At 36.7% G+C, this 12,533-nt stretch overlaps 1 protein-coding gene across 1 annotated transcript in view; it reads left to right on the top strand.

Moving 5' to 3' along the window:
• The window catches only part of PIEZO2 (piezo type mechanosensitive ion channel component 2), a 497,782-nt gene that overhangs the window by 362,810 nt on the left and 122,439 nt on the right, over positions 1-12,533 (top strand). The window contains exons 17-19 of the mRNA XM_082257361.1: positions 2,496-2,669; positions 10,039-10,271; positions 11,173-11,333. Of these exons, the coding sequence (XP_082113487.1) occupies positions 2,496-2,669; positions 10,039-10,271; positions 11,173-11,333 (568 nt within the window). The remainder of the gene's footprint in view (positions 1-2,495; positions 2,670-10,038; positions 10,272-11,172; positions 11,334-12,533) is intronic.

Consider the following 12,533-nt stretch of genomic DNA (forward strand, 5'->3'; position numbering starts at 1 on the left):
TCACAAGATATGCACACAAGCCCACTATATTACCAGCGCTCATTTTTTTCATTAGTTTTAACATTTGTTGTTTTTTTGGTATTTTACCATAAAATAAAAAAGAGCAGCAGGTATCCCACATCCTACATAGGGCTAGACACGAAAACTAGGCACCTTCCCCCTGATAAATAAATATATATATATTATATGTGTCTTTTATTTAAGGAAAGTGATCATATAAAGCAATTTATTATCACGTAGTTGTTTGGTTAATTTTTGAATCATAATGAAAACATAAAACATCCAAATTACCCTAAACATAAGTTTACATATCCTGGAATGTCTGGCCTTGGTACAGACACAAAAAGTGACACACACAGATTAAAAAGGCAATTAAAAGCTAATTTCCCACATCTGTAGATTTTTAAATTGCAATTAGTCTCTGTGCATAAATAGTAAATGAGTTTGTTAGCTCTCCTGTGGATGCACTGAGCAGGCTAGATACTGAGCCATGGGGAGCAGAAAAGAACTGTCAAAAGACCTGCGTAACAAGGTAAGGAAACTTGGTCATGAAAAATGGAAAAGGATATAAAAAGGTATCCAAAGACTTGAATATGCCAATCAGTTCCTTTCAATCACTTATTAAGAAGTGGAAAATTCAGGGATCTCTTGATACCAAGCCAAGTTCAGGTAGACAAAGAAAGACTGTAGCCACAACTGCCAGAAGAATTGTTCGGGATTCAAAGAAAAACCCACAGGTAAACTCACAGACATGGTCACATTGCCAGAAAGAAGCCTTTACTGCGCTAATGCCATAAAAAAGCCTGGTGAAGGGTGTCAAGGTGTTGTTGGGCAAATTGTAACTAGGCTTTTTGGTAGCAGTAAAGGCTTCTTTCTGGCAGCTTGAACATGCAGCTCATTTTTGATCAAGTATCGTTGTATTGTGCTCCTTGAAAATCCTGAGGGTTTTTTGTTTTTTGTATCCTGAACAATTCTTCTGTCAGTTGTGGCTGCAATCATTCTTTGTTAACCTGACCTTGGCTTGGTATCAAGAGATCCCTGAATTTTTCACCTCCTAATAAGTGATTGAACAATACTGACTGACATATTCAAGTCTTTGGATATCTTTTTATATAATTTTTCATCTTTATAAAGTTAAATTACCTTGTTACCCAGTTCTTTTCTGCTTGCCATGGCTCAGTATCCAGCCTGCTCAGTGCATCCACGTGAGAGCTTACAAATTTATTGACTATTTATACACAGATCCTAACTGCAATTTAAAGAGCCACAGATGTGAGAAATTAACCTTTGACTGTCATTTAACCTGTGTGTGTAACCTTGTGTGTCTGTACCAAGGCCAAACATTCCAGGGTATGTAAACTTTTGATCAGGGCCATTTGGGTGATTTCTGTTATCGTTATGGTTTACAAATGAGCCAAACAACTATGTGATAAAAAAATATATATATATATATATATATATATATATATATATATACGTATATATGTATATTTTATATATAAATTAAACCTGTAATTTCATATATATTGTTTTTCTCTTGTCATTTTTTTAATTTTATGAAGAAATTACATTTATGATTTTCATCTCAAAAGCTGTGACGCTTAACAAAAATTTCATGCATTTAAATATGTTTTTAACAAATATTTTTGTGTATTTTAAATATCAGTTTAAATATATAAATATAATAATTGCATGAGCCTTTAAAGCACGCATGTTCTATCTCTCCTCACTAGTCTCCCGAATAATGTCACCTTACAATCAAATGTACACCTTAAATTGCATAGAAAAAAATTATATATATTTCAACATTCTAGTTCTTATATGTGGTGGCTGCATTAGTGTTCAAAGGCTTTTTTCCCCTTTATTAGGACAAGAAATGTGTTAGGACTGCATAACATCTTCCTTCAATTAGTCCACAGAGGTGAATTGTCAGGACTAATGTCACTGGTTTAAGTGCAGTACAGACTGCATAGCAAGTTAGGATTCAATTAGATGTTTGTCAGGATTGCCAAAACTTTCTATGCACCAGCATTGATGCAAGATGTAATGAATGTAAAGCCTGCCTCTTTTCCTGGCTGGAGGGTGTTCATCATCATTTAGCTCTTTCCTCCTCATCCTTACAGTTTTTTGCCTGCCCCTTTCATTTATTGGATTTCAATTATTTCAATCATGGAGGTTCATTATCACATAGCTAACTGTTTTTAGGAAGCTATGTACAGCACCTTGTTGGGCCCTCCCAACCAGCTATGATCTGTCTGTGTTGCATTTAGAAACACAGATACCTAGTAATGATGTTGCTGGGTCTAACATTTCGTATGTAATAAAAACAGAAAGGTTTTTTTTAATACATTCATTAGCATATTAAGGGGGGAAGGAGGAAGCAGGGAAGACAAAATATAAACAGATTAAACTTCAAACTTTATGCTGTCTTTCATTTAAATCTATTGTTACCTTATAATATTTATTATAACCTGTTTTTTAATTTTGTTTTGCAGGCTGGCAGATCTTGGTTTAGAAACATTTTCTTTGGGTGACCTGTTTACTCGTATATTTATCCCAACCTCTTTTTTGTTGGTGTGCATATTACACCTCCATTACTTTCATGACCATTTCCTACAACTTACAGACCTTAAGGCTGTAACCAGCAAACAGGACAACACAATTTACAGGTAAGAAAGCAGAAATAATGGTTGTTGCCTTTGTCATCTAACAGCCCTAAGAGTGTTACTAAAGTGTTACTTAACCCAGAACCTGCATTCACTATATCTGGTCTCCCACAGTACACCAAACATAGAAATGCAATAGTTGTAGTAAATATAAACTGCTAAATACCTCTTCTCATCAGCAGTTAGAGCAATCTTGTGACTTCTATCAGTGTCTGGTTAAAGCTTGTTGGAGGAGTTTTCATTCTCCCGATTGTCCTGTGAGGCTTCCTATGTGTTTTTTTGTTTCATAACCTTACCAGCATTAACATTTTTCTGTAATTTGGGGGTCAACTTACTTGACTTTGCTTGCTAAATACATATACACAGCACAGCCATGTCTAACAGAGAAAGAGACCTGTTTTTTCTCTGCTGTAGGTCATGTTGCTTCTCTTTCATTCTGTAGTTTTCTGTTCAAGGGATTATAAGAGTCTGATACCAGGTCAACAATAGGTACTTAAACTGCTACATTAAATGATTAATAAATACATGTGTATTTTATATCTGGCTGGAGGTAAGCTTTTAAAGGTTAGTTCACTATTTCAGAAAAAAATGAAAAGGAGAATTACCACCCTACGCCACCCTCATCCCCAACCCCCATCTCTGCTGCACACCTCTGTGGGTGATAGAGTTTCACCATCTACAAAGTCTATTGTAATGGTCCTGGGCTTTGAAAACTGTGCTGTTCTACTCCTCCTTCCCTAGGAACATCGGGACAGATCAGAGCAGTTCTGATTGGTCAGTGCTGGCATGTGACCATGCTGACGAATCAGAACTGTTCTGATACATCCCAGCGCGGTTTTCAAATCAGTGCAGTGGGAACAAACCGGGAGGGAGGGGGAAAGTGAAGTGGGGAGGGTGTGGGATGTGAGTTCACCTTTTACATTTCTTCAAGGTGACCTAACATTGTAACTTCAGTGCTTTCTAGGAAACCAACCTGGAACAAGTATGCAGATTAGAAGTTTTGCTCCCTTCTGATTTCTTTGGCTACAATATTGGTCTGTGTCAGTTATCCAGAAAGCTCTAAAGCAATGGTTCTCAACTCCGGTCCTCAGGACCCACTAACAGGCCAGGTTTGCAAGATAACTGAAATACATGGCAGGTGATATCATTTGCTGCTCAGTGATTGCAGTATTCTATTCTGCAACTCCCCAAGGTAATACTTAAAATCTGGCCTGTTAGTGGGTCCTGAGGACAGGAGTTGAGAAACACTGCTCTAAAGTCAAATAACCAGACTGGCAGGCAAGCAACTAGCATTTTCAAGGGTAGATAATTAATGGCAAGCTACTTATTTATCCTATTTTCTCCAACAGACAGTTTGGTTTGTTGTGATCTGTAAAACCTCATCACACAGCTCAAGTTTAAGTAACCATTGTCCAAAATTTGACATTGCACAGGTGTGGTCAAATTTGGCAACTCTACTCTAAGGCCGGCCATACATGGAGCAAATTTCTTTCCTGAAACTAAAGGTTACAGGAAAGAAATGTGCACGGTTTCCACGTCAACATAGACAGCGCTGACATGGAAATCCTTCCTGCTGAGCAATTGTATGCTTCCGGCAGGTGCAAGCGGGGGGGAAGTTAGTGATTATCGCAGTCGATATCAATAATCATAAGAGAATCCGGCAAGCTGGTTGTATCCAAGTTGATCGATTGATCAACTTGGTACATTTAGCCGGCTCATTAACTTTTTCGAATCTGGGGTGGTTCCTGCTAAATCGGCTGAGATTCGAATCGTGTATGGCTGGCCTAAGCCAAAGTTAAACATTCTACATACATTCATAAGGAATGTAGTGTTCATTTGTTCTTATGCATAAACATAACATTTTTAATACTGCCCCTTTGATAACAAAGAAGATGTAGATAACCTATGGGCTTCGGCCTTCGCCAATATATGGGCTGATTTTAGCCATCTCAGGTGGGTATTATGTGTATCTTTATCCTTACAAGATAATCTTTCTACAACAACATTTAAAATTAATAAATGGCAGATTATGTTGTTAGTATTTGTTTGCATTAACAGTTTTGAAGTGCAGTACATCCTGGATGTACTTCTTAAATAATTAACCTTGATAACTGGATTATTTAATACATATTTTTATGTTTATTGATTCTCTCTAATGATCTTGATAGTACTTGGTTATGTAATGGATGTAGTCTTGGAAACTGCAGCCAGTTGAAGATGAATGATCACTTTATTAATCTATTAGATAAAACATCCAGAGTGTTTTTGGGGGACTGGGATTCCCCCGTTTTGAGGGCTTTGGTAGTGGGAGATCTGTTGGTCTTTGGCACTGCAGTCTGTGTCCTTGATTCTAACAGCATGTGTAATATCCAGAACACCTGAATGGGGCTGGGATTTTATCAGGCATTGTAAGTACAGGAGACAAATGGGTGGATTTATTGTTCTCAAATGAAACTTTTTTCATTAAAACACTTCATTCAGACATCTAGGTTTTGTATTTCAGCAAGTATATCAATTGATGATTTTTAAGCATATCTTTTCGATAAGTTTCCCAGTGCTAATCATTACATTTGATTGTTTGCAATGTATCCATGCCATATGCTTAAAGTTATAGATGAAGTCTTATTTCCCTGCTGGTTTCTAATAACCCTTGTGTATTCAACTTGCAAGAGCTTCCAAATGAATTCTCTGGTGATCCCCTTTTACTATTGGCAAATGTAGGATACAGTAATAAAGAGAAGACTAGGACTCTCTAATATTAAGTTAAAGTGTATGTAAAGCCACAACTGCCAGGTTTTCAATTTTAAGTTTGTGTTCCTTTGACTTCTTATCACAGACACATAGCAAGAAGTGGGAGGAGCTCTCTCAAAAGCGAAAGGGTAACTCCTCTTAGACAGTTGTCAGCGGAAGAGATTTACCTATTGGAACGTTTCTCTCCTGCTCTGGTGACAACTCTGTCAGTTTAGTTTTCCTGTACTTGAGAAAATGGTCACCAGGAAAAATTGAAAGAGTGAATCTTCCCAGCGGGGACATAGGCAGCAAGAAAAATCTGGCAGAGTTTCTAACCATTTCCATCTGACCATTCCATTTTCCTTCTAAAACTAAAACAACATTTTAGCTTTACATACACTTAAAGGGCTCATGCATACATCTGTATCTATCTGTATAGCATACATTTCTGACAACCATCTATAGAAGTCAATGGAGTTGATTTACTGAAGGGAACTAGTCTGTTAACTTTCCAAGGGACTTTACCCAGAGTTTAATAAATGAAGTGAAGCTCTGCTGACTTCCATCATCCAATATTCAAATAATAATGCTCTTTTTTTAAATTTTTCTTGTATATGTTTGGGTGTTCTTTGCAAAGTGAAACTTCACCACATTCACTAAGCCCTGGGGCAAATTCCCTTGCAAAGTGAACAGCATATTTGCCTTCAGAAAATCATTAAAGTATATGCAAGTATCAGTGTAAACACACATATGCATATACAGTCCTGGGACAGGTCCATCCAACGTCCAGGACAAGGATGCAGTACTGTGCCCCCTCCCCCACTACTAATGCATGTTGTAGAATGGGTGTACCACCCTTCATTCATTCTCTGCCCAGGGCAGCTTCTCCTCCTGCCCACCCCTTGTCCTTGCCCTGCGCATATAGGTGAATAACTTCGGACGCAGAAACATGCGCCTAGAGTTGTACACCTGTACGCATTTGTATATACACACGTATATTCACATGCAACCATTGACTTCTATAGCTGACTGTATACAGCACTGTGGGCTCCTCTGTGGGAAAATAAGCTGAAATGTGTTTTATAAGGCCACGTACATCGATATACATGAGTTCTAAGTAAACTCTGACTTCACCATGGTGGAAAACAGAATAGCCCCTCCCCTCTGTTATAGAGCTTGGTGTCTGCAAATGTAAATTTTACCCTCAAAGTAAAACATGACAACCTGATCTCCTAGATACAAATAATTATTGAGTGCTTTCATACCGTGAAGATTGTCTTTAAACCATTTGTTCACAACACAAATATAATAGTCAAATAATTAAATTGAACAATGTTTGGCCCCTAGCAAGGATCATGTATTAGTTTAGCATTAAGAACTACCTTAAGAAAAATGACCAGGGTTAGTGAGTAAAAAAATATTTTTTTTATGTATCATATTCCTGTACATTGTTCACTTGTATGCTGTCATTGCTTCATCACCATTGGTTTGCCTACTATCAATAAGACTTGAATCTTGCCAAATTCTATGTCATCTTATTTAACATCTTTCCTTTTCTCTCTTAACTCATGTCTTCATTGCATGCATTCTTGTGCCTCCATCTCTCAACTCGTAGTCATGCCAAAGTTAATGACCGTGTTTACCTAATAATAAATAGGTGGGTATTCGGATGTTTATTTGCTGACCAGTGAGTCATGGTCGAAAAAAAAAATTACATGAATAATTCCATCAAATTCTAATTTAATCATACCTATGCCACACTTGCTTTTTGCATGTGCTTGTAAACAATGTTACATTGCCAAAATAAATGTAAGTTACTACAACACAGATAAATCAATATATATATATTTTTTAATGATAAAATAGATATAGATTCTTATGAAAGCAGAAACGTATCATGTCTTGTAGAAACACGCTACTGATGTTACAGCTCAGTAAACAACATATGTGTCTCATATCTATTGCATATTTGAGATACAATTTTTAAGGTCTGTGCCTGTGGCCATTAAAGTCCTTATATGAGGTAGCTATCTCAGGCAGGGTTCACATATGTCCAGATGTAGTTCCCAGCATGGGGTCTGGTGTGTTTCTGTTCACTGGTTCAGGTGCGAATCAGGTCCAAATTTTTGCCTGAATTCCCACCTGAACCGGACCCAAACACACACGGGACCCTCCATTGAGAGATGGTCACACTCGCCTGTCATGCGAATTGGATGCGGGAAAACCCACTTCAAATTTGCACATATGTGAACCCAGCCTCAGTAAATTAAACCTTTTTACTTTATTTTACTCTCTTTTTACATTTTTTATAAAGTAATTTTTAACAGGCCATTACACAAACGCAAAGTATATCTAAAGCTAAAGCTTTCTTTTTACATTTGGATTGGGTAGAGAATTTTTAGCACCCTATTCGATTTTTTCTTTTTTACTGTTTGCGTCCCATTGTGGAGATTTCCCTTCATATGCTGTTCCTAGAGATAAAGTAAGAAAATCTCTCCAAAGTGACAGTTGTCACTGGAAGAGTTATCCCCATTGGTATATTTTCCCTCTATTCCTGTTTCAGTGACAACTGTAAAATGATAGATTGGCCGTTGCTTTTTGTCTTGATGACTGTGGTCTCCTGCACAGGGGACATAGACGGCGATTAGGAAATACAACAATAAACACCTGACACAGGCTCTAACTCTTCCCTGTACTATCCACATTTAAAAAAAATTTTTTTTCTTTAGATGTTCTTTAAACTGCATGTATAATGTATTGTTATGCATGAAACAAAGTTTTAAATCTATTATACAAACTACGTTATTGATAGCCTAAATCATGTTTACATTTTCTAGTTATTCCATCATTTTTCGACCAAACTTCAGTCAATATAGAGAAACAGATTGCAGAGTTATAGAATAACTACTGTACATTGTAGCTATAATTTCATCTAGAATATTGACCTCAACTTTTGTCTGAAAGGCACCTTCTTTTTAATATGTTTATGCGCACAAATTGCTATTGAAACACTGTAATCATTACTTTTTCACAGCTTTTTTCAAATCGATTCTATCTCATAGTTTGAAAATAGATACAACCAGTTTATGAAAATTGTCTTTAGCTCCAGCTTAGTTCAAATCAAGAACTTAATGACAGGAAAAATGTAATTTACTAAATATATTCTGAGAGCTGCTAACATATGAAAAGTTTGTGCACTGCTATTAAAATATGCTAAAGATTAAATGATATTAAATTGGACTGGAAAGAAGAAGGACATTGTACAATGTATTAATACTGTAGCTATGTATTAATACTGTAGCTATCGCTAATACTGCATTCTTTTCTTGCATGGAAAATTATATGAACTATTGTAAGCTGATGTAGTTTAATCACAACATTTTATAGTTTTGAAAACTACAATACATATATATTTGTTATCCTATATAAACAATATATGCATATAGAAATGGATTCAAATATGCATGCAGTGTTATTAGGGCTGGATTTACACCTCTTTCTCCTCCAGGCCAGCCAATTTTGTGTCACCCCCGCTCCATCTGCTTTGGGTAATGCCCCCCCCCCCAACATGTGCACATGGAAACATGTACTGCCCCATATAAACATGAAGAAATCATACACAAAGTGAATTTGACATTTCTTAACTAGATTGAAAAATAAAATTATAAACGCAAACGTCTTCAGAGAGAAACAATCATTGTCACACTGACACAACCAGGCGCATGTCCACAGAGACGCTATGGGGTTGATTTGCCAAAACTGCAGAGTGTAAAATCTGGTGCATCTCTGCACAGAAATCCATTACCTTCCACTTTTTCACAGAGTTCACAGAGACACAATTGGTACCATAATGACCCAAAACATGGACACAACTGGTATAACAACACAATCAAAATATGTTTTGATCTACTTTCTTTAGTTTGGCTTTTGTTTAAATAAGTATGTGAGAGAAAGATATAGATGGAGGTTTGTCTCAAAGATTTTGTAAGCCTATAAAGTAACCAGCATTTATGTAACCTTGACTTGTCTTTTGGCTGTGGCACCCTAGAACATGGCTTATGTGGCCTGGTGAGAAATCCGTCCCTGAGTGCTATATACTTTTGATATTCTTTTTAAGACCAGACACAAAAAAACTAGTACTATTGACTGTTTTGTAAAAATGCATGCTCTAGTGTATTTGCTCCAATGAGGAACCTTTGTTTAAAGCTGTAATGCTGCATGACCCACACTTTATAAAACCATCACTTTACTTCTTCAACTCTCATATTCCTTTTCTCTTTCTGTTTTAATTACTCTTGAGCAGCATCAAGCAAAAAATTCCAATTCACCAAAATGAGTAAGTGCCATGAAGCCATGAAATGCTCTTTTTGATATGCAGACATTTCATGCTTCTACCTCTTAAACATTGACTATTTTCTCCTGTTGGGAAAATATCAAGTTTAAGTGTCGATACCACCTCAAGTCACTAGTGAAAAACATGCCCCATGGGCCATAGTTTCCCTTGTTTTACCATAACATACTTTGAATGCCAGCACCTATGCTGAAATAATTAAAGTATTTTTCTGTTTTTATTTTATTTGACTAAGATTATTTCTCTCTGTGGGTGTACAACAGACATCTGATATATGTATTTAACCAACAGATTGGTACACCCAGAGGGAAGTTTGCCTGATTTAACCATGATGAACTTAACTACAGAGTCTGAAATGCTAGACAAGGAAGAGAAACAGGTGGACATATACACACAACAGAAAACACATGATCAGGATTCAGGAGATGAGTGGGAGAAAGAAGATAATAAAGTGGGAGGAGGAGATACTGATGAGGAGGAGCCAGAGACAGAAGAATCTGAAGAAGAGGAGGAAACAACAACAGGTATGCACCACATTTTATGTCTCTTCTGATCAACTGTTTATCTCTCTCTCTCTATATGTATATATATATATATATATATATATATATATATATATATATATATATATATATTAGTATTATTATTATTAGAGAGCATGTTTTGAAATGTTGGCTGTTTTATCTGCAATAATCTTCGAAGTTAACATAGACACTTGTATCATCAGGTGATATGAAATTCAATAGATGATTATTATATTTCATGCATGTAGGTATCACCTAGGCATTAATGTTAATATCTATGGACATGATTCCACTGTACACTTAAATGTGCTACTTGCTTATGTACAACCATATTGGGCCCCTCTCTTTAATGCATTTTACTTTCAAGAATTTAAAGCTCAACATTGTTTTACTGTTGACCGCCAGCTAAATGCATGGTCAAACTGGGCAATTTAAAGAGAAATTTAGCCAAATTTGTTTTGGCCATACTTCTTATGGGTCACAGTAGTACACTTTCTCCTGTGACCCAGAGTCAGCTGATAGTGGGCTTTGGCCTAATATCAACTGACGGGGCACAGCCATGCCAGGCTCTGGAAGGATCATAACAATTTTGTCGGAATCCACCCCACCACCTGACTGACAGCTGGCTGCACCTTTAAGCATAAAGGTGCTCATAGATCAGCATACCTTTGGTTTTGGTAAATGTGAAATAAACAGTTGTTTGTTTCCCAGGCATAAGTTCTGTAATACAAATGGGACATCAGGTATATTTATGGAAAATATTGTACATTGACAGATATGGTGATAAAATGTACATTGACTATTCAGAATTTTGATTGGTTGATTGAACTATCTTTGAAGGGTGATTGGTGGCAGGCCAGATCTACTACAGACTGACAGTCTGTTCTCTTTTTTTTAACAGATTCCAGAAATAAATGGCACTTGGTTCTCGACCGCTTAACAGTTCTTTTCCTAAAGTTTTTGGAATATTTCCATAAAATGCAAGTCTTTGCTTGGTGGGTCCTGGAACTTCACATAATAAAAATAGTTTCTTCATACATCATATGGGTGACTATAAGAGAGGTATGTCATTCTGTTTGATTAACAAGTGTTAATTAACTATTTTTGCTAATACTTTATACATATCATAGTAGCATTAAAAAGTAATGACAGACAAAAAAGACCAAATGGTTTATCGAGTCTGCCCCATTTTTTTATTTATATATTTTTTTTTTATCTATGTTAGTCCCAAGCATGTTTGAATTCACTATTGATTGACTCAATACCTCTGCATCAACTACTTTTCAGTAAAATAATACTTTCTAAGATTAGTTTTGAATCATATATGTGCTGTGCTTGCCCCCACCCCCTCCTGCTTCCTGAGTACCATAGTTTCATTACTATTTGACTGCTTTAATGACCAATACTATATTGGCCAATATGAGGGGGGTGAAACAAGCATAACTTCTGTCCCTGAAGTCTCTTATTGTATATTAGTACCAGCTGGGCTGCGGGGCTCCCTGGGCATTCTATAAAGCTTTAGAAAATACATGCAGACATCCATATGCACCTGCTTTAAATGTATGTCTGCAGATTAGAAGCTTTAAAATTAACATCATTTTTTTTTCTTTTTAACAATTTAATTGAGTGCAGAAGTGAGTTTAGAACAAAATTTTGCATGTATTGTCTGTACAATTTAGTGCATATTCAAAGGGCACTGCTGGTCCTTTACACCTTAAGGTGAGAAACCACATTGCAACAGGGGGAGCCCATATGAGCTGCTACTAACATCAACCAAAGGTTTTTATTTGCAATGGTGTCAACCTATAACTGCAAAGAATCAAATTTATAAAAAAGGAGTGGATGGAAGGGTAAGGTAACCCCAACATGTGCTAAGGGGTTCTAGGAGAGATTTGTTGAAGCCTGAGGGCAAAAAGTGATCTATCCATGGATGCCATAAGTTAGTGTATTTGGGTATTCTATCTCATATAGTAGCCTCTATTTTCCCATTAATCATGGCTTGTGTTATTCTATTTTTAGTCCTTGTAAGGCAGAGTTTTGGAGTCTTTCAGGCCTTGGCAATTGTTTATTTAGCAACGGTTGCTTTTCTTGAGCTCTGCAGTTTTTTTGTTGAGAATAGCTATAGTAGATTTAGAGGATGGTTTAGTAAGCCAGCCCGCCACCTCCTCTGTGTGCTGTGGCTGGATAGCAAGGGCAACATCACTAAACATAGAAAATGATGCCCTGCTTGAGGACTGACCACGTCCACCTTTGCCTGTGGAA

Source organism: Pelophylax lessonae (assembly GCF_965119305.1).
Source record: "Pelophylax lessonae genome assembly, chromosome: 5".
Classification (NCBI taxonomy): Eukaryota; Metazoa; Chordata; class Amphibia; order Anura; family Ranidae; genus Pelophylax; species Pelophylax lessonae.